General features: G+C 46.9%; 2 protein-coding genes across 3 annotated transcripts in view; one reads left to right on the forward strand and one right to left on the reverse strand.

The window, feature by feature from the left end:
• Nucleotides 1-23,283, reverse strand: part of LOC143785210 (uncharacterized) — a 54,428-nt gene that overhangs the window by 26,964 nt on the left and 4,181 nt on the right. The window contains exons 2-3 of the mRNA XM_077273924.1: nt 21,505-21,584; nt 20,170-20,270 (exon numbers count right to left, since the gene is read on the reverse strand). Coding sequence (XP_077130039.1) covers nt 20,170-20,270; nt 21,505-21,584 — 181 coding nt within the window. The remainder of the gene's footprint in view (nt 1-20,169; nt 20,271-21,504; nt 21,585-23,283) is intronic.
• On the forward strand, nt 12,367-22,882 carry LOC143785209 (zymogen granule membrane protein 16-like). Of its 2 annotated transcripts, none has more exons than XM_077273922.1 (4): nt 12,367-12,455; nt 18,855-18,958; nt 19,080-19,212; nt 22,218-22,882. In XM_077273922.1, exons 1-4 carry the CDS (start codon nt 12,382-12,384, stop codon nt 22,543-22,545), a joined length of 639 nt encoding a protein of 212 aa, XP_077130037.1. In that variant the 5' UTR covers nt 12,367-12,381; the 3' UTR covers nt 22,546-22,882. The 2 variants fall into 2 exon arrangements, with proteins under 2 accessions (XP_077130037.1, XP_077130038.1); XM_077273923.1 differs by having other exon boundaries at nt 12,449-12,502.

Below are 23,283 nucleotides of genomic sequence, written 5' to 3' on the forward strand. Positions count from 1 at the left end.
ATACACGGCTCAGCAGACAGTATCACACAGAAGAGGATTAGATACACGGCTCAGCAGACAGTATCACACAGGAGAGGATTAGATACACAGCTCAGCAGACAGTATCACACAGGAGAGGATTAGATACACGGCTCAGCAGTCAGTATCACACAGGAGAGGATTAGATACACAGCTCAGCAGACAGTATCACACAGGAGAGGATCAGATACACGGCTCAGCAGACAGTATCACACAGGATAGGATTAGATACACGGCTCAGCAGAGTATCACACAGGAGACGATTAGATATACGGCTCAGCAGTCAGCATCACACAGGAGAGGATTAGATACACGGCTCAGCAGAGTATCACACAGGAGACGATTAGATACACGGCTCAGCAGTCAGTATCACACAGGAGAGGATTAGATACACAGCTCAGCGGTCAGTATCACACAGGAGAGGATGAGATACACAGCTCAGCGGTCAGTATCACACAGGAGAGGATTAGATACACGGCTCAGCAGTCAGTATCACACAGGGGAGGATTAGATACACGGCTCAGCAGTCAGTATCACACAGGAGAGGATTAGATACACGGCTCAGCAGTCAGTATCACACAGGATAGGATTAGATACACTGCTCGGCAGTCAGTATCACACAGGAGAGGATTAGATACACGGCTCAGCAGTCAGTATCACACAGGAGAGGATTAGATACACGGCTCAGCAGTCAGAATCACACAGAAGAGGATTAGATACACGGCTCAGCAGTCAGTATCACACAGGATAGGATTAGATACACGGCTCAGCAGTCAGTATCACACAGAAGAGGATTAGATACACGGCTCAATAGACAGTATCACACAGGAGAGGATTAGATACACGGCTCAGCAGTCAGTATCACACAGAAGAGGATTAGATACACGGCTCAGCAGACAGTATCACACAGGAGAGGATTAGATACACGGCTCCGAGTATCACACAGGATTAGATACACGGCTCAGCAGAGTATCACACAGGAGACGATTAGATACACAGCTCAGCAGACAGTATCACACTGGAGAGGATTAGATACACGGCTCAGCAGACAGTATCACACTGGAGAGGATTAGATACACGGCTCAGCAGACAGTATCACACTGGAGAGGATTAGATACACGGCTCAGCAGACAGTATCACACTGGAGAGGAGTAGATACACGGCTCAGCAGTCAGTATCACACAGGAGAGGATTAGATACACGGGTCAGCACTCAGTATCACACAGAAGAGGATTAGATACACGGCTCAGCAGTCAGTATCACACAGGAGAGGATTAGATACACGGCTCAGCAGTCAGTATCACACAGGAGAGCATTAGATACACGGCTCAGCAGTCAGTATCACACAGGAGAGGATTAGATACACGGCTCAGCAGACAGTATCACACAGGAGAGGATTAGATACACGGCTCTGCAGTCAGAATCACACAGCAGAGGATTAGATACACGGCTCAGCAGTCAGTATCACACAGAAGAGGATTAGATACAGGCTCAACAGTCAGTATCACACAGGAGAGGATTAGATACACGGCTCAGCAGTCAGTATCACACAGGAGAGGATTAGATACACGGCTCAGCAGACAGTATCACATAGGAGAGGATTAGATACACGGCTCAGCAGACAGTATCACACAGGATAGGATTAGATACACGGCTCAGCAGTTAGTATCACACAGGAGAGGATTAGATACACGGCTCAGCAGACAGTATCACACAGGAGAGGATTAGATACACGGCTCTGCAGTCAGAATCACACAGCAGAGGATTAGATACACGGCTCAGCAGTCAGTATCACACAGAAGAGGATTAGATACAGGCTCAACAGTCAGTATCACACAGGAGAGGATTAGATACACGGCTCAGCAGTCTGTATCACACAGTATAGGATTAGATACACGGCTCAGCAGTCAGTATCACACAGGAGAGGATTAGATACACGGCTCAGCAGACAGTATCACACAGGATAGGATTAGATACACGGCTCAGCAGAGTATCACACAGGATAGGATTAGATACACAGCTCAGCGGTCAGTATCACACAGGAGAGGATTAGATACATGGCTCAGCAGACAGTATCACACAGAAGAGGATTAGATACACAGCTCAGCAGTCAGTATCACACAGGAGAGGATTAGATACACGGCTCAGCAGACAGTATCACACAGGAGAGGATTAGATACACGGCTCAGCAGAGTATCACACAGGATAGGATTAGATACACAGCTCAGCGGTCAGTATCACACAGGAGAGGATTAGATACATGGCTCAGCAGACAGTATCACACAGAAGAGGATTAGATACACAGCTCAGCAGTCAGTATCACACAGGAGAGGATTAGATACACAGCTCAGCAGACAGTATCACACAGGATAGGATTAGATACACGGCTCAGCAGACAGTATCACACAGGAGAGGATTAGATACACGGCTCTGCAGTCAGAATCACACAGCAGAGGATTAGATACACGGCTCAGCAGTCAGTATCACACAGAAGAGGATTAGATACACGGCTCAGCAGACAGTATCACACAGGAGAGGATTAGATACACGGCTCAGCAGACAGTATCACACAGAAGAGGATTAGATACACGGCTCAGCAGACAGTATCACACAGGAGAGGATTAGATACACAGCTCAGCAGACAGTATCACACAGGAGAGGATTAGATACACGGCTCAGCAGACAGTATCACACAGGATAGGATTAGATACACGGCTCAGCAGAGTATCACACAGGAGACGATTAGATATACGGCTCAGCAGTCAGTATCACACAGGAGAGGATTAGATACACGGCTCAGCAGAGTATCACACAGGAGACGATTAGATACACGGCTCAGCAGTCAGTATCACACAGGAGAGGATTAGATACACAGCTCAGCGGTCAGTATCACACAGGAGAGGATGAGATACACAGCTCAGCGGTCAGTATCACACAGGAGAGGATTAGATACACGGCTCAGCAGTCAGTATCACACAGGGGAGGATTAGATACACGGCTCAGCAGTCAGTATCACACAGGAGAGGATTAGATACACGGCTCAGCAGTCAGTATCACACAGGATAGGATTAGATACACTGCTCGGCAGTCAGTATCACACAGGAGAGGATTAGATACACGGCTCAGCAGTCAGTATCACACAGGAGAGGATTAGATACACGGCTCAGCAGTCAGAATCACACAGAAGAGGATTAGATACACGGCTCAGCAGTCAGTATCACACAGGATAGGATTAGATACACGGCTCAGCAGTCAGTATCACACAAGAGGATTAGATACACGGCTCAATAGACAGTATCACACAGGAGAGGATTAGATACACGGCTCAGCAGTCAGTATCACACAGAAGAGGATTAGATACACGGCTCAGCAGACAGTATCACACAGGAGAGGATTAGATACACGGCTCCGAGTATCACACAGGATTAGATACACGGCTCAGCAGAGTATCACACAGGAGACGATTAGATACACAGCTCAGCAGACAGTATCACACTGGAGAGGATTAGATACACGGCTCAGCAGACAGTATCACACTGGAGAGGATTAGATACACGGCTCAGCAGACAGTATCACACTGGAGAGGATTAGATACACGGCTCAGCAGACAGTATCACACTGGAGAGGAGTAGATACACGGCTCAGCAGTCAGTATCACACAGGAGAGGATTAGATACACGGCTCAGCAGTCAGTATCACACAGAAGAGGATTAGATACACAGCTCAGCAGACAGTATCACACAGGAGAGCATTAGATACACGGCTCAGCAGTCAGTATCACACAGGAGAGGATTAGATACACGGCTCAGCAGACAGTATCACACAGGAGAGGATTAGATACACGGCTCTGCAGTCAGAATCACACAGCAGAGGATTAGATACACGGCTCAGCAGTCAGTATCACACAGAAGAGGATTAGATACAGGCTCAACAGTCAGTATCACACAGGAGAGGATTAGATACACGGCTCAGCAGTCAGTATCACACAGGAGAGGATTAGATACACGGCTCAGCAGACAGTATCACATAGGAGAGGATTAGATACACGGCTCAGCAGACAGTCTCACACAGGATAGGATTAGATACACAGCTCAGCAGCCAGTATCACACAGGAGAGGATTAGATACACGGCTCAGCAGACAGTATCAGACAGGAGAGGATTAGATACACGGCTCAGCAGTCAGTATCACACAGGAGAGGATTAGATACACGGCTCAGCAGTCAGTATCACACAGGAGAGGATTAGATACACGGCTCAGCAGACAGTATCACATAGGAGAGGATTAGATACACGGCTCAGCAGACAGTATCACACAGGATAGGATTAGATACACGGCTCAGCAGTTAGTATCACACAGGAGAGGATTAGATACACGGCTCAGCAGACAGTATCACACAGGAGAGGATTAGATACACGGCTCTGCAGTCAGAATCACACAGCAGAGGATTAGATACACGGCTCAGCAGTCAGTATCACACAAGAGGATTAGATACAGGCTCAACAGTCAGTATCACACAGGAGAGGATTAGATACACGGCTCAGCAGTCAGTATCACACAGGAGAGGATTAGATACACGGCTCAGCAGACAGTATCACATAGGAGAGGATTAGATACACGGCTCAGCAGACAGTATCATACAGGATAGGATTAGATACACAGCTCAGCAGCCAGTATCACACAGGAGAGGATTAGATACACGGCTCAGCAGACAGTATCAGACAGGAGAGGATTAGATACACGGCTCAGCAGTCAGTATCACACAGGAGAGGATTAGATACACGGCTCAGCAGTCAGTATCACACAGGAGAGGATTAGATACACGGCTCAGCAGACAGTATCACATAGGAGAGGATTAGATACACGGCTCAGCAGACAGTATCACACAGGATAGGATTACATACACGGCTCTGCAGTCAGTATCACACAGTATAGGATTAGATACACGGCTCAGCAGTCAGTATCACACAGGAGAGGATTAGATACACGGTTCTGCAGTCAGTATCACACAGGAGAGGATTAGATACACGGCTCAGCAGACAGTATCACATAGGAGAGGATTAGATACACGGCTCAGCAGACAGTATCACACAGGATAGGATTACATACACGGCTCAGCAGTCAGTATCACACAGGAGAGGATTAGATACACGGCTCAGCAGACAGTATCAGACAGGAGAGGATTAGATACATGGCTCAGCAGACAGTATCACATAGGAGAGGATTAGATACACGGCTCAGCAGACAGTATCACACAGGATAGGATTACATACACGGCTCAGCAGTCTGTATCACACAGTATAGGATTAGATACACGGCTCAGCAGTCAGTATCACACAGGAGAGGATTAGATACACGGCTCTGCAGTCAGTATCACACAGTATAGGATTAGATACACAGCTCAATCGTATGTACATTGTACGTATGCGGAGTTCAGCATGTGTCCACTAGATGTCCTCGTTATTCAGCTGCTTTCAGCGATTTCCGCCTCTTTATGTATTTCTTTTCCCTCTTATACAGCGCTATCTTATTTTGCAGCTTTACAGACATTATTATCGCTGTCCCCATTGGGGCTCACAATCTACATTCCCCATCCGTGGGTCTTTGGAGTGTGGGAGGAAACCCACGCAAACATTGGGAGAACATACAAACTCCATGTAGATATTGTACTGGGTGGCATTTGAGCCCAGGACCCCAGTGCTGCAAAGCACCAGTGTTAATCACTGAGCCACTGCAATGTGCTAATCACTGAGCCACCCCAATGTGCTAATCACTGAGCCACCATGCTTAGATATGTTTCCTCTTGGAGATGAACATGGTAATCCGGTAGCATCATTTTACCTCCTTTACCATTCAGACACTGCACATGGCTGTCATCAGGGATCTGCCCATCACTGCATACATGCGGCCTTCATGGTGACATGTACTCCGGGTCAGCTGCCCATTAGGTGCCAGTCTACTGCTAGGCAGTGTGAGGCTTCCGGTGCCGCAGACACGGTCCCAGCACGAGCCTGCGCCGCTCCTAGATCTACACAGCCTCCTGCACCTACACATGGCACCAGGAGTCCTGGGGGGCGGCACTGAGGCCGGGGTATAGCCATCACTGTATGTACAGGCAGCAGCATGATCACAGCTTATCTATAACATTATCCGAGGCCGCACACTGGACCAGAGCCACGGGAACAGCACAGCTGGGTACTGATAATGTGTCCACGGGCAAGATGTGCATCTAATCCTATCATGTGTATACTGACTGCTGAGCCGTGTATCTAATCCTCTCCTGTGTGATACTGTCTGCTGAGCCGTGTATCTAATCCTCTCCTGTGTGATACTGTCTGCTGAGCCGTGTATCTAATCCTCTCCTGTGTGATACTGACTGCTGAGCCGTGTATCTAATCCTCTCCTGTGTGATACTGTCTGCTGAGCCATGTATCTAATCCTCTCCTGTGTGATACTGTCTGCTGAGCCGTGTATCTAATCCTATCCTGTGTGATACTGACTGCTGAGCCATGTATCTAATCCTCTCCTGTGTGATACTGTCTGCTGAGCCGTGTATCTAATCCTATCCTGTGTGATACTGACTGCTGAGCCGTGTATCTAATCCTCTCCTGTGTGATACTGACTGCTGAGCCGTGTATCTAATCCTCTCCTGTATGATACTGTCTGCTGAGCCGTGTATCTAATCCTCTCCTGTGTGATACCGACTGCTGAGCTGTGTATCTAATCCTATCCTGTGTGATACTGACTGCTGAGCCGTGCATCTAATCCTATCCTGTGTGATACTGACTGCTGAGCCGTGTATCTAATCCTCTCCCGTGTGATACTGACTGCTGAGCCATGTATCTAATCCTCTCCTGTGTGATACTGTCTGCTGAGCCGTGCATCTAATCCTATCCTGTGTGATACTGACTGCTGAGCCGTGTATCTAATCCTCTCCCGTGTGATACTGACTGCTGAGCCATGTATCTAATCCTCTCCTGTGTGATACTGACTGCTGAGCCATGTATCTAATCCTCTCCTGTGTGATACTGTCTGCTGAGCTGTGTATCTAATCCTCTCCTGTGTGATACTGACTGCTGAGCCGTGTATCTAATCCTCTTCTGTGTGATACTGACTGCTGAGCCGTGTATCTAATCCTCTCCTGTGTGATACTGTCTGCTGAGCTGTGCATCTAATCCTATCCTGTGTATACTGACTGCGGAGCCGTGTATCTAATCCTATCATGTGTATACGACTGCTGAGCCGTGTATCTAATCCTATCCTGTGTGATACTGTCTGCTGAGCCGTGTATCTAATCCTCTCCTGTGTGATACTGACTGCTGAGCCGTGTATCTAATCCTCTCCTGTGTGATACTGACTGCTGAGCCGTGTATCTAATCCTATCCTGTGTGATACTGACTGCTGAGCCGTGTATCTAATCCTCTCCTGTGTGATACTGTCTGCTGAGCTGTGTATCTAATCTTATCCTGTGTGATACTGACTGCTGAGCCGTGTATCTAATCCTCTCCTGTGTGATACTGACTGCTGAGCCGTGTATCTAATCCTCTTCTGTGTGATACTGACTGCTGAGCCGTGTATCTAATCCTCTCCTGTGTGATACTGTCTGCTGAGCTGTGTATCTAATCCTATCCTGTGTGATACTGACTGCTGAGCCGTGTATCTAATCCTCTCCTGTGTGATACTGACTGCTGAGCTGTGTATCTAATCCTCTCCTGTGTGATACTGTCTGCTGAGCTGTGCATCTAATCCTATCCTGTGTATACTGACTGCGGAGCCGTGTATCTAATCCTATCCTGTGTGATACTGACTGCTGAGCTGTGTATCTAATCCTATCCTGTGTGATACTGTCTGCTGAGCCGTGTATCTAATCCTCTCCTGTGTGATACTGACTGCTGAGCCGTGTATCTAATCCTATCCTGTGTGATACTGACTGCTGAGCCGTGTATCTAATCCTCTCCTGTGTGATACTGTCTGCTGAGCTGTGTATCTAATCCTCTCCTGTGTGATACTGACTGCTGAGCCGTGTATCTAATCCTCTCCTGTGTGATACTGTCTGCTGAGCCGTGTATCTAATCCTCTCCTGTGTGATACTGTCTGCTGAGCCGTGTATCTAATCCTCTCCTGTGTGATACTGTCTGCTGAGCCGTGCATCTAATCCTATCCTGTGTGATACTGACTGCTGAGCCGTGTATCTAATCCTCTCCTGTGTGATACTGACTGCTGAGCTGTGTATCTAATCCCATCCTATGTGATACCATGCCATAGAGCTCTGCGATGCCACCATATAGTGCTAATCTATCACTTCCATGTGTTAAAATAACCCCCCATATAGTGAACATGCAGCGATGCATAAATAATGCCGCCATATATTGCTAGTATACTTGTGCCATCCGATGCTGAAATAGCACTATATATATTTTACAAAAACTGAACCTGTGGATGTAACACCTAGTACAACGATCCCTTACATGTGAAATGCCCATTGCATTCCAACAGGGGAAAATGGAGGCACAACTTCCAATCAAATAGAATCCTATCAACAGACAAGAGCATAGCGCCCCATAAATGTTCATGACAACGATTAAATATAAAAGTATACATTTTATTCAATTATGTACAATATTGAAAATTAATAATACATTTGCAAAAATGATGAGAATGAGGTGAAGGACTACGAAGGAAAACCACCCGCATGAGAACACACACATCAAATCGTAAGGGTACCGTCAATAAGCACCCAATGTAGAACATGTCCCCAAATAGACCGGGCAATAAGCTGGACACTAGTGGACGGGGAGGCATACTATACTATACGTCCATACTATAACAGTGCCCATAAAGTGCAAGTGACCTAAAGTACGCCTAAATGACGTGCCGCCTATTGGGCTTACCCATGTGTGTACTCCCGTGCAGTCGGTGTCCAGCAGAAAGCCCCGACGCGCGTTTCGTGTGATGTGCTTCTTCTATATATGTAGATGGGGAGGGGGCCGCATACTGTGCTGTGGATCCTTTTTACAGATGTCTGTAAATCATCCATTGATGGTAAAATTCCCCAGTTACCACCTGAGCCTCGCCTCTGCTAATGACAGCGCTATAATATGGCTATGGAGCCTCGCGGAAATATTCTCCCCCCTTATAATAAATCTTCCCCCAGACCATTATGGACAATTCTCCACATCCCCCATTCTTGCCTTTACATCGTATCACACCGTGCCTTATAATATAGAGGGATCAGGGCTGATACCAGGGAGCAGTAGATGTCTGCAGGGGAACAATGTCATCAATGTGTAGATCTAGTGGAGGATTTACAGCAGGTGAAGCTCAGGGCCAGCAGTGGAAAGATGAACCTGACTTGTGCCAGCTTCTCCACTCAGGATAGATCAGGATCTGCATCCAGATCCAAGGAGTCAGCAAGTGAGGAGTCAGAGAAGTCAGCAAGTGAGGAGTCAGAGAAGTCAGCAAGTGAGTCAGCAAGTGAGGAGTCAGAGAAGTCAGCAAGTGAGGAGTCAGCAAGTGAGGAGTCAGAGGAAGAGTCAGATACTTACAGAGATGTCTACTTATACTTACAGAGATGTCTCCTTACACTTACAGAGACGTCTCCTTACACTTACAGAGACGTCTCCTTACACTTACAGAGACGTCTCCTTACACTTACAGAGACGTCTCCTTACACTTACAGAGATGGCTCCTTATACTTACAGAGACGTCTCCTTACACTTACAGAGACGTCTCCTTACACTTACAGAGACGTCTCCTTACACTTACAGAGACGTCTCCTTACACTTACAGAGACGTCTCCTTATACTTACAGAGATGCTCCTTACACTTACAGAGATGTCTCCTTATACTTACAGAGATGTCTCCTTACACTTACAGAGATGTCTCCTTACACTTACAGAGACGTCTCCTTACACTTACAGAGACGTCTCCTTACACTTACAGAGATGCTCCTTACACTTACAGAGATGTCTCCTTACACTTACAGAGATGTCTCCTTATACTTACAGAGATGCTCCTTACACTTACAGAGACGTCTCCTTACACTTACAGAGACGTCTCCTTATACTTACAGAGATGCTCCTTACACTTACAGAGATGCTCCTTACACTTACAGAGACGTCTCCTTACACTTACAGAGACGTCTCCTTACACTTACAGAGACGTCTCCTTACACTTACAGAGATGTCTCCTTATACTTACAGAGATGCTCCTTACACTTACAGAGACGTCTCCTTACACTTACAGAGACGTCTCCTTACACTTACAGAGATATCTCCTTACACTTACAGAGATGTCTCCTTATACTTACAGAGATGTCTCCTTACACTTACAGAGACGTCTCCTTACACTTACAGAGACGTCTCCTTACACTTACAGAGACGTCTCCTTACACTTACAGAGACGTCTCCTTACACTTACAGAGACGTCTCCTTACACTTACAGAGACGGCTCCTTACACTTACAGAGATGTCTCCTTACACTTACAGAGATGGCTACTGACCCGGGAGCCACCTGTTTTTTTTTACACTTGCCTTTTTGTCTCAGGTTTGGGGTTTTCAGACATTTCACTGTGATTCATCATTTACGACTTTTCAATAAGTTTCAATTTTGGGCACAATTGTACACCAATTCCTAACCGGAGAGATTTTATGAACGGCAGATAATTTGGCACAATTTTAGCTAATTATGCAAGACAAAAAAATAAAGAGCATTTTTTATTTTGGTGCAAAAAACATCAACAAATATCACAAGACAAAAAAAGAAGAAAAAGGACTCTAAAGAAACCCCACAAATGATGAATCGGACCCTCAATGTTTCAGTTTCTCACAAATCTCAAGACCTCTGTTTGCAGTCGGTGAGTTCCCTTCCTAGCCGTGCCTCAATAGCTGAGGGTTTGTTACAATGCATCAGTGCAGGTGCGATCTATCAGCCCCGGGTCCTGTCTCCTGCTGGGTGCCGCTCACGGGGTCCGTGCTACACTACAATGATGAGGGTACAATGACGCTCTGGACTGGCTCATTGCCCCAGCTGCTGCAGAACTTCTAGTTTTAGATCCACCTTGGACTGGGATGAGTGGATTACACCACAGTTTGCTTTGAGGGTGCAGCTGCTAATCCTCCATGTGTCCAGGGTGGAGCGCCAGCAATGACTTCTCGTACTGATCTCCCTCCAGACTCATTACAGGTCAATGTCCGGAGCTTTCCTTCCTTCTGAATGAGGAAAGACTATGAAAACCACAGCGCTGTCCAGTGTCTACTGTATACTGCCATGTAGTGCTGAAATGCCGCCATATAGTGCTATACAGTCTCTACATAATACATTCATATAGTAATAATATGACAGTGCTGGGACAACACAAGCCTGTATCAGGCAGTGAGCACCAAGACCACTGGGCTCCAGAGAGGTCAAGGGTGACACCAGAGAGCAGTAGATGTCTGCAGGGGAACAAGGTACAAGTTTCACAGCATGCGATAAAACATATACATTAGATTGTCCCTCTCCGGCTGCCATAGATCCTGGGCTGCAGAGAGTGGGAGCTGTGCATCTGTATGGAGCCTGGGTGGCTCTGGGACTGAATGGCAGCTGCTAATAATGGCCACTATAAGAGATGATGGGCTGACAGAGGAGGAGAACAGCGCTCGGCGTTGAGAGACACCAGACCCAACAATGCAGACGAGCTGAAGGTTGCTATCAAAGCGACCTGGGCTTCCATAACCCCTCAGCAGTGCCACAGACTGATCGCCTCCATGCCACGCCGCATTGATGCAGTAATTGATGCAAAAGGACCAAGTATTGAGCGCATTTACTGAACAGACATTCAGTAGGACGACATTTCTGATTTTACAATCAAGCTGGTGTTATAAAGTATTCTAATTTACTGAGATAATGACTTTTGGGTTTACATTGGCTGTAAGCCATAATCATCAACATTAACAGAAATAAACACGTGAAATAGATCACTCTGTGTGTAATCACTCTATAGAATAGATGAGATTCACTTTTTGTATCGAAGATCTGAGATAAATTCACTTTTTGATGATATTCTAATCTAGTGAGAAGCCCCTGTATCTTCGTGCCCTGTTCTTCCTTTGATCCCCCACTCCCCCATACTGTGTCCTTGTGTACCGTGTGCGGAGTCATTGATATCATTATATGAGCCGCCATAAAGCGATATCTGCTGGGTGCCAGATGTTGTGCAGGGGATGAGGGGCAGAGGATGTACACAGGGACCCGGATCACCTCTTATCTCCCTGCGCCCTTTGTCTCTCCGCTCCCAGCCGTGCTCAGGTCCTGGAAACTAAGAATACTGGGCAGTGATAGGGTTAAGGTGTTGTCACTGCACTGCCCTGTATGATGGCGCCATATGGTACCCGGGTGTCAGGAGGCCATATATACCGCTGACAAGAGCCACAGTCACATCCCCACGACCGACACCAGGTGAGTGGCTCATCCAGGACCATGGGGGCCGCACTGACCGAGGCAACGTAAGGGCCCTGATACTATCACTCCCTGTGTGAAGACTTCCAGGTGTAGGCATTGATGTATACAGCACTGTAATACGGGGGGTACTCCTATAGGAGGCCATTATCAGTATACCAGCGGTGGTGCTCTCAGTGGTGGGTTATTATCAGTATGCCAGCGGTGGTACTCTCAGTGGTGGGTCATTATCAGTATACCAGCGGTGGTACTCTCAGTGGTGGGTCATTATCAGTATACCAGCGGTGGTACTCTCAGTGGTGGGTCATTATCTGTATACCAGCGGTGGTACTCTCAGTGGTGGGGTATTATCAGTATACCAGCGGTGGTACTCTCAGTGGTGGGGTATTATCAGTATACCAGCGGTGGTGCTCTCAGTGGTGGGTCATTATCAGTATACCAGCGGTGGTACTCTCAGTGGTGGGGTATTATCAGTATACCAGCGGTGGTGCTCTCAGTGGTGGGTCATTATCAGTATACCAGCGGTGGTACTCTCAGTGGTGGGTCATTATCTGTATACCAGCGGTGGTACTCTCAGTGGTGGGTCATTATCTGTATACCAGCGGTGGTACTCTCAGTGGTGGGGTATTATCAGTATACCAGCGGTGGTACTCTCAGTGGTGGGTCATTATCTGTATACCAGCGGTGGTACTCTCAGTGGTGGGGTATTATCAGTATACCAGCGGTGGTGCTCTCAGTGGTGGGTTATTATCAGTATACCAGCGGTGATGCTCTCAGTGGTGGGTTATTATCAGTATACCAGCGGTGGTGCTCTCAGTGGTGGGTTATTATCTGTATACCAGCGGTGGTACTCTCAGTGGTGGGTTATTATCAGTATACCAGCGGTGATGCTCTCAGTGGTGGGTTATTATCAGTATACCAGCGGTGGTGCTCTCAGTGGTGGGTTATTATCTGTATACCAGCGGTGGTACTCTCAGTGGTGGGTTATTATCAGTATACCAGCGGTGGTACTCTCAGTGGTGGGTTATTATCAGTATACCAGCGGTGATGCTCTCAGTGGTGGGGTATTATCAGTATACCAGCGGTGGTACTCTCAGTGGTGGGTTATTATCAGTATACCAGCGGTGGTGCTCTCAGTGGTGGGTCATTATCAGTATACCAGCGGTGGTACTCTCAGTGGTGGGTTATTATCAGTATACCAGCGGTGGTACTCTCAGTGGTGGGTCATTATCTGTATAACAGCGGTGGTACTCTCAGTGGTGGGTCATTATCAGTATACCAGCGGTGGTGCTCTCAGTGGTAGGTTATCAGTATACCAGCGGTGGTACTCTCAGTGGTGGGGTATTATCAGTATACCAGTGGTGGTGCTCTCAGTGGTGGGTCATTATCTGTATACCAGCGGTGGTGCTCTCAGTGGTAGGTTATCAGTATACCAGCGGTGGTACTCTCAGTGGTGGGGTATTATCAGTATACCAGTGGTGGTGCTCTCAGTGGTGGGGTATTATCAGTATACCAGCGGTGGTACTCTCAGTGGTGGGTCATTATCTGTATACCAGCGGTGGTGCTCTCAGTGGTGGGTTATTATCAGTATACCAGCGGTGGTACTCTCAGTGGTGGGGGTCATTATCAGTATACCAGCGGTGGTAATCTCAGTGGTGGGTCATTATCAGTATACCAGCGGTGGTACCTCAGTGGTGGGTTATTATCAGTATACCAGCGGTGGTACTCTCAGTGGTGGGTCATTATCTGTATACCACCGGTGGTACTCTCAGTGGTGGGTCATTATCTGTATACCACCGGTGGTACTCTCAGTGGTGGGTCATTATCAGTATACCACCGGTGGTACTCCTATAGGTGGTCATTATCTGTATACCAGCGGTGGTACTCTCAGTGGTGGGTCATTATTTGTATACCAGCGGTGGTGCTCACAGAGGTGGGTTATTATCAGTATACCAGCGGTGGTACTCTCAGTGGTGGGGTATTATCAGTATACCAGCGGTGGTACTCTCAGTGGTGGGTTATTATCAGTATACCAGCGGTGGTACTCTCAGTGGTGGGTTATTATCAGTATACCAGCGGTGATGCTCTCAGTGGTGGGTTATTATCAGTATACCAGCGGTGGTACTCTCAGTGGTGGGTCATTATCAGTATACCAGCGGTGGTACTCTCAGTGGTGGGTTATTATCAGTATACCAGCGGTGGTGCTCTCAGTGGTGGGTTATTATCAGTATACCAGCGGTGGTACTCTCAGTGGTGGGGTATTATCAGTATACCAGCGGTGGTACTCTCAGTGGTGGGGTATTATCAGTATACCAGCGGTGGTGCTCTCAGTGGTGGGTTACTATCAGTATACCAGCGGTGGTACTCTCAGTGGTGGGTTATTATCAGTATACCAGCGGTGGTACTCCTATAGGATGTCATTATCAGTACACCAGCGGTGGTACTCTCAGTGGTGGGTTATTATCAGTATACCAGCGGTGGTGCTCTCAGTGGTGGGTTACTATCAGTATACCAGCGGTGGTACTCTCAGTGGTGGGTTATTATCAGTATACCAGCGGTGGTACTCCTATAGGATGTCATTATCAGTACACCAGCGGTGGTACTCTCAGTGGTGGGTTATTATCAGTATACCAGCGGTGGTACTCTCAGTGGTGGGTCATTATCTGTATACCAGCGGTGGTAATCTCAGTGGTGGGTCATTATCAGTATACCAGCGGTGGTGCTCTCAGTGGTGGGTTACTATCAGTATACCAGCGGTGGTACTCTCAGTGGTGGGTTATTATCAGTATACCAGCGGTGGTACTCTCAGTGGTGGGTCATTATCAGTATACCAGCGGTGGTGCTCTCAGTGGTGGGTCATTATCAGTATACCAGCGGTGGTACTCTAAGTGGTGGGGTATTATCAGTATACCAGCGGTGGTACTCTCAGTGGTGGGTTATTATCAGTATACCAGCGGTGGTACTCTCAGTGGTGGGTTACTATCAGTATACCAGCGGTGGTACTCTCAGTGGTGGGTCATTATCAGTATACCAGCGGTGGTGCTCTCAGTGGTGGGTCATTATCAGTATACCAGCGGTGGTGCTCTCAGTGGTGGGTCATTATCAGTATACCAGCAGTGGTGCTCTCAGTGGTGGGTCATTATCAGTATACCAGCGGTGGTACTCTCAGTGGTGGGGTATTATCAGTATACCAGCGGTGGTACTCTCAGTGGTGGGGTATTATCAGTATACCAGTGGTGGTAATCTCAGTGGTGGGGTATTATCAGTATACCAGCGGTGGTACTCTCAGTGGTGGGGTATTATCAGTATACCAGCGGTGGTACTCTCAGTGGTGGGTCATTATCAGTATACCAGCGGTGGTACTCTCAGTGGTGGGTCATTATCAGTATACCAGCAGTGGTGCTCTCAGTGGTGGGTCATTATCAGTATACCAGCGGTGGTACTCTCAGTGGTGGGTCATTATCTGTATACCAGCGGTGGTACTCTCAGTGGTGGGGTATTATCAGTATACCAGCGGTGGTACTCTCAGTGGTGGGTCATGATCTGTATACCAGCGGTGGTACTCTCAGTGGTGGGTTATTATCAGTATACCAGCGGTGGTACTCTCAGTGGTGGGTTATTATCAGTATACCAGCGGTGGTACTCTCAGTGGTGGGTTATTATCAGTATACCAGCGGTGGTGCTCTCAGTGGTGGGTTATTATCAGTATACCAGCGGTGGTACTCTCAGTGGTGGGTTATTATCAGTATACCAGCGGTGGTGCTCTCAGTGGTGGGTTATTATCAGTATACCAGCGGTGGTGCTCTCAGTGGTGGGTCATTATCAGTATACCAGCGGTGGTACTCTCAGTGGTGGGTTATTATCAGTATACCAGCGGTGGTACTCTCAGTGGTGGGTCATTATCTGTATAACAGCGGTGGTACTCTCAGTGGTGGGTCATTATTAGTATACCAGCGGTGGTACTCTCAGTGGTGGGTTATTATCAGTATACCAGCGGTGGTACTCTCAGTGGTGGGTCATTATCAGTATACCAGCGGTGGTGCTCTCAGTGGTAGGTTATCAGTATACCAGCGGTGGTACTCTCAGTGGTGGGGTATTATCAGTATACCAGTGGTGGTGCTCTCAGTGGTGGGTTATTATCAGTATACCAGCGGTGGTGCTCTCAGTGGTGGGTTATTATCAGTATACCAGCGGTGGTACTCTCAGTGGTGGGTCATTATTTGTATACCAGCGGTGGTGCTCACAGTGGTGGGTTATTATCAGTATACCAGCGATGGTACTCTCAGTGGTGGGGTATTATCAGTATACCAGCGGTGGTACTCTCAGTGGTGGGGTATTATCAGTATACCAGCGGTGGTACTCTCAGTGGTGGGGTATTATCAGTATACCAGCGGTGGTGCTCTCAGTGGTGGGTTATTATCTGTATACCAGTTGTGGTACTCTCAGTGGTGGGTTATTATCAGTATACCAGCGGTGGTACTCTCAGTGGTGGGGTATTGTCAGTATACCAGTGGTGGTGCTCTCAGTAGTGGGTTATTATCTGTATACCAGCGGTGGTACTCTCAGTGGTGGGTCATTATCAGTATACCAGCGGTGGTGCTCTCAGTGGTGGGTTATTATCAGTATACCAGCGGTGGTGCTCTCAGTGGTGGGTTACTATCAGTATACCAGCGGTGGTACTCTCAGTGGTGGGGTATTATCAGTATACCAGTGGTGGTGCTCTCAGTGGTGGGTTATTATCAGTATACCAGCGGTGGTGCTCTCAGTGGTGGGTTATTATCAGTATACCAGCGGTGGTACTCTCAGTGGTGGGTCATTATTTGTATACCAGCGGTGGTGCTCACAGTGGTGGGTTATTATCAGTATACCAGCGATGGTACTCTCAGTGGTGGGGTATTATCAGTATACCAGCGGTGGTACTCTCAGTGGTGGGGTATTATCAGTATACCAGCGGTGGTACTCTCAGTGGTGGGGTATTATCAGTATACCAGCGGTGGTGCTCTCAGTGGTGGGTTATTATCTGTATACCAGTTGTGGTACTCTCAGTGGTGGGTTATTATCAGTATACCAGCGGTGGTACTCTCAGTGGTGGGGTATTGTCAGTATACCAGTGGTGGTGCTCTCAGTAGTGGGTTATTATCTGTATACCAGCGGTGGTACTCTCAGTGGTGGGTCATTATCAGTATACCAGCGGTGGTGCTCTCAGTGGTGGGTTATTATCAGTATACCAGCGGTGGTGCTCTCAGTGGTGGGTTACTATCAGTATACCAGCGGTGGTACTCTCAGTGGTGGGTTATTATCAGTATACCAGCGGTGGTACTCTCAGTGGTGGGTTATTATCAGTATACCAGCGGTGGTACTCTCAGTGGTGGGTTATTATCAGTATACCAGCGGTGGTGCTCTCAGTGGTGGGTTACTATCAGTATACCAGCGGTGGTACTCTCAGTGGTGGGTTATTATCAGTATACCAGCGGTGGTACTCTCAGTGGTGAGGTATTGTCAGTATACCAGTGGTGGTTCTCTCAGTAGTGGGTTATTATCTGTATACCAGCGGTGGTGCTCTCAGTGGTGGGGTATTATCAGTATACCAGCGGTGGTACTCTCAGTGGTGGGGTATTATCAGTATACCAGCGGTGGTACTCTCAGTGGTGAGGTATTGTCAGTATACCAGTGGTGGTTCTCTCAGTAGTGGGTTATTATCAGTATACCAGCGGTGGTACTCTCAGTGGTGGGGTATTATCAGTATACCAGCGGTGGTACTCTCAGTGGTGGGGTATTATCAGTATACCAGCGGTGGTACTCTCAGTGGTGGGGTATTATCAGTATACCAGCGGTGGTACTCTCAGTAGTGGGTTATTATCTGTATACCAGCGGTGGTACTCTCAGTGGTGGGTCATTATCAGTATACCAGCGGTGGTGCTCTCAGTGGTGGGGTATTATCAGTATACCAGCGGTGGTACTCTCAGTGGTGGGTTATTATCAGTATACCAGCGGTGGTACTCTCAGTGGTGGGTCATTATCTGTATACCAGCGGTGGTACTCTCAGTGGTGGATTATTATCAGTATACCAGCGGTGGTACTCTCAGTGGTGGGTTATTATCAGTATACCAGCGGTGGTACTCTCAGTGGTGGGTTATTATCAGTATACCAGCGGTGGTACTCTCAGTGGTGGGTTATTATCAGTATACCAGCGGTGGTGCTCTCAGTGGTGGGTTACTATCAGTATACCAGCGGTGGTACTCTCAGTGGTGGGTTATTATCAGTATACCAGCGGTGGTAATCTCAGTGGTGGGTTATTATCAGTATACCAGCGGTGGTGCTCTCAGTGGTGGGTTACTATCAGTATACCAGCGGTGGTACTCTCAGTGTATATCCTCTATCTGGTCTCCTTGGTTACAGCTCTGCCCGGCGACCCCTCCAGGACTGCGCTGCGCTCTCTTCCTGCACCATGCTGGCTCTGCTCTGCCTGTGCCTGCTCCTGGGCTCCTCGGTGGCCTCCAGTGGTGAGTGACGTCATTACAGCTGGTCTTGCTGTCATCCATATAATATGCCGGTGTAATATGTCATTGTATATCTGTGTATATTATATATATATAAGACATTGCGTCTCTTTTCCTTCCGTAGTACAATCCCGTATGTCTTCCTTTGTGGGGGAGTACGGGGCAGGCGGGGGCACTGCATTTTCCTTCTCATCTGAGCAGCTGAATGGGCCGATAACAGGACTGCGAGTGCGGGAGAATCCAAGTCATGTCATCGGGTGAGATACTTGAGATTTTACTCTGTTATATTTCTATATTGTTTTTTTTTATTGCACTGCATGATGGTGCTGATCTGTAAGGTGAATGTTGTAGGGTCCACAGACAGAAGTCGTGGCAATAATCCGTCAGTGTGCCAAAGTGTTTGTCACTTGGCTATTTAGCTGAAAGGGAGGATACCCACAAATAAAGTTCATTTTAATCACTAAATCTTGGAATAATAATCATTTCCACAATTGAATGTGTTAAAAAAATGTTCCTGTGCTGAGATAATCTTATAAATGGGCCCTGCTGTGTACTGTGTAATGGTCGTGTCCGACCATACTGGAATATGGCCTGATCATAGCACAGTTACCAGGGGAGGAAGCAAAAGAGTCTACAAACAGGACAATATGGGATCACAGCTGTTTATTTCTGTGAGGTAAAACATTTGTCTGCCTGTTTTATCACAGGAGCGAGGGTTTCTGCCTCATGCCCAGCCCTCCGAGCTCACTATAAATCATGACATTTGAGCCCAGTGGCAGCCGAAGCTTCTACATTACTGACTTGATTTTATGATGAGCTCAGGAGATTGACGAACCAGCAGAAATAATTGCTCCTGTGATAAAACAGGCAGGGAAAAAGTTTTAACTCACAGAAAGCAGCAGCTTCAACCCAATGCTATGTTCTCTGTATAATCACTTTTACTTCCTTCCTGGCCCGGAATTGCGGTATGTGCATAGCAGTGGCACATTTATAAACTTTTCTCAGGCCAGGGTTTTTTTTAAGACCTCCAACTGGGAATTATTGTTATTCCAAGATCTATGATTAAAATGTACTTTGTTTGTGGACAACCCTTTTAACCTTGTGGTATACTGTCACATTGAACACTCCAGCAATATAGTCAGTGAAGAGTTAAGTTTGTCATCCAGGGGACTCTGCAGGGGGTGGTCACAGAGGTTACTTATGAGTGTGCTTACCTCCAGTGTCACTTGCAGAGGGTCTATTTGGTGAGGTGGAGCAGAAGCTAGCACATTAGCAGTCAGGGCCGGCTCCAGGTTTTCGTGGGTCTCAGTGGCCCCTTTAACACAAACCACAATTCATGATGCACAGATATAGCAGAGAAATATAGCTATAGTACAATGCCAAAGATTTCACTTCTTACATTACATGAGTGATACCAAAAGCTCAGAAACCAGACAGTATAGTCCTCCATACAGTATTATGGGCACTACACAGTACTCCATACAGAATAAGGAGCCCTATATAATGCTCCATACAGAGTGATGAGTCCCATATATTGCTCCATACAGTATAATGGGCCCCATATAATGCTCCATACAGAGTAACGGGCCCCATATAATGCTCCATACAGAATAATGGGCCCCAGATATTGCTTTATACAGTATAATGCACCCCATATAATGCTCCATTCAGAATAATGAGCCCCATATAATGCTCCATACAGAATAATGAGCCCCATATAATGCTCCATACAGAGTAATGGGCCCCATATAATTCTCCATACAGAGTAATGGGCCACATATAATGCTCCATACAGAATAATGGGCCCCATATATTGCTCCATACATTATGAGCCCCATATATTGCTCCATACAGTATTATGGACAGCACATAGTGCTCCATACAAAATAATGAGCCCCATATAGTGCTCCATACAGTATTTTGGGCACCACTTAGTGCTCCATACAGAATAATGAGCACCATATAATGCTCCATACAGTATAATTAGCTCCATATATTGCTCCATACAGTATAATGAGCCCCATATATTGCTCCATACAGAATAATGAACCCCATATATTGCTCCATACGGTATTTTGGGCACCACTTAGTGCTCCATACAGAATAATGAGCACCATATAATGCTCCATACAGTATAATTAGCTCCATATAGTGTTCCATACAGAATAATGGACCTCATATAATGCTCCATACAGAAAAATGAGCCCCGTACAAGAATTGTTCCATACAGAATAATGAGACCCATATAGTGTTCCATACAGAATAATGGACCTCATATAATGCTCCACACAGAATAATGGACCTCATATAATGCTCCATACAGTATAATGAGCCCCATATAATGCTCCATACAGTATATGATGGGCCCCATATAATGCTCCATTATATGATGGGCCTCATATATTCTCCAAACAGAATGTGCTTCATATAATGCTCTATATGTAATTGGACCCATAAGATGCTCCATATATAATTGACCCCATATACTGCTCCATATGTAATTGACCCAATATAGTGCTTCAGATATAAAAAATAAATTAAATACTAACCTCTTGTGGAGATTGTGGAGACAGACATGCGGCGCGTCTTTCCGGACTGCAGCATTTCATTTTCTCTATGACGGGAGTCTCTGCAAGAGAAATTTCACTGATAGACTGTATTGTACGTGGTGAATCTGTGCGGTTCAGTAAACACATGCAGATTTACCTGCGTTCAATAGACGGCAGCGCTTTTGGATCGTCTGCACATACCCTAAGAGGAAAATCGCTGCCGCTAAAATATAGAAAACCCATCTGTGCCACATCTACGGTCTATAGGGCAGAATCCGCATCATACCAGGATTCCAGATCGGGTGGATTCTGCTCTGAAGTTTGTAGATGCCGCTACGTTGTCTTGTGTTAGTGAACTGTGTCTTGCCCGATCTTGCTGGTCTCCTTGTAATATAAAGGTGCTTGGTTAAATAGTTGTAGTGTAGCCAGCGGGCCGCAGATCGATGGAAGAGCCTAGAGATCCAGGGGCTGCCGTCCAGTTGTGCGACAGGAGACTGGAGTGCAGAGAGCGACTGGACCTGTGAGAGTGTGAGATGAGTGATTGCCAGTGACAGACCATGGGGCAGAAGAAGCAGCACAATGAGGTCCAACATGGCTGACTATGGGGAAGATCCAACAGTCTGCCTTGCTCTCTCACGTTCTCCTCTTGCTAGTGGCGGAGCATCGTCTCTCCCCGCAGATCGTCTCTCTTACTCAGGTTCTTATCTCCTCAGGATCCAGTTCAAGTATGGAGATATCTGGGGAACTTATTACGGGAACCCCTCAGGAACGCTCTTTGAGGTCCTTCTACATAAAGGAGAGAATATCGTACAAGTGTCCGGGAAGGTGGCCTCCTACGTGAATGAGCTGGTCTTCGTGACAAGCCGTGGGAGAATTCTAAAATTTGGACAACCTTCCGGAAACAGCTTCAATGATTTCCCCCTGTACGAAACCACCGTCCTCCGCTACGTGAGCGGCCGCTATTCATCCGTTCTGCACAGCATTGGTTTCCACTGGGGAATCAACCCAGCTTGTGTCCACTGCAAAGATGAGTCCAAATGATGAGACCGTCATTCAGGAATGATCTAGAGGGTCAAAGAACCCGACCGACAGATCTCCCACAGTACCCATATATGTTATACCAAAAAAATGAGCTCTTACCTGGTGTTTCAGCCCCTACGGTCACTTTGCATATACCTGCACTATACAGCTTTAGGGAGCTGCCACTGTCTGAGCTCAGTATTGGTGCAACTTACTAATATCTGCCATTGTCAAAGTATGTAATAATGCATAAACTTGCAAAGTATTAATATGACCACAAGGTGGCGCCGACCTGTCATTCTCTAGAAAATAATCACTAAATAAATAATAAAAATAATAAATGATTTTTCTATGATAACATTTTTTTTAGATGTATCTGTCAGTCTAACACTCACTAGTGGAGTCACTATGTACATACATTACATTACTGATCCTGAGTTACATCCTGTATTATACCCCAGAGCTGCACTCACTATTCTGCTGGTGCAGTCACTGTGTACATACATTACATTACTGATCCTGAGTTACATCCTGTATTACACCCCAGAGCTGCACTCACTATTCTGCTGGTGCAGTCACTGTGTACATACATTACATTACTGATCCTGAGTTACATCCTGTATTACACCCCAGAGCTGCACTCACTATTCTGCTGGTGCAGTCACTGTGTACATACATTACTGATCCTGAGTTACATCCTGTATTATACTCCAGAGCTGCACTCACTATTCTGCTGGTGCAGTCACTGTGTACATACAT

This window comes from Ranitomeya variabilis, chromosome 7, assembly GCF_051348905.1.
Source record: "Ranitomeya variabilis isolate aRanVar5 chromosome 7, aRanVar5.hap1, whole genome shotgun sequence".
Taxonomy (NCBI): Eukaryota; Metazoa; Chordata; class Amphibia; order Anura; family Dendrobatidae; genus Ranitomeya; species Ranitomeya variabilis.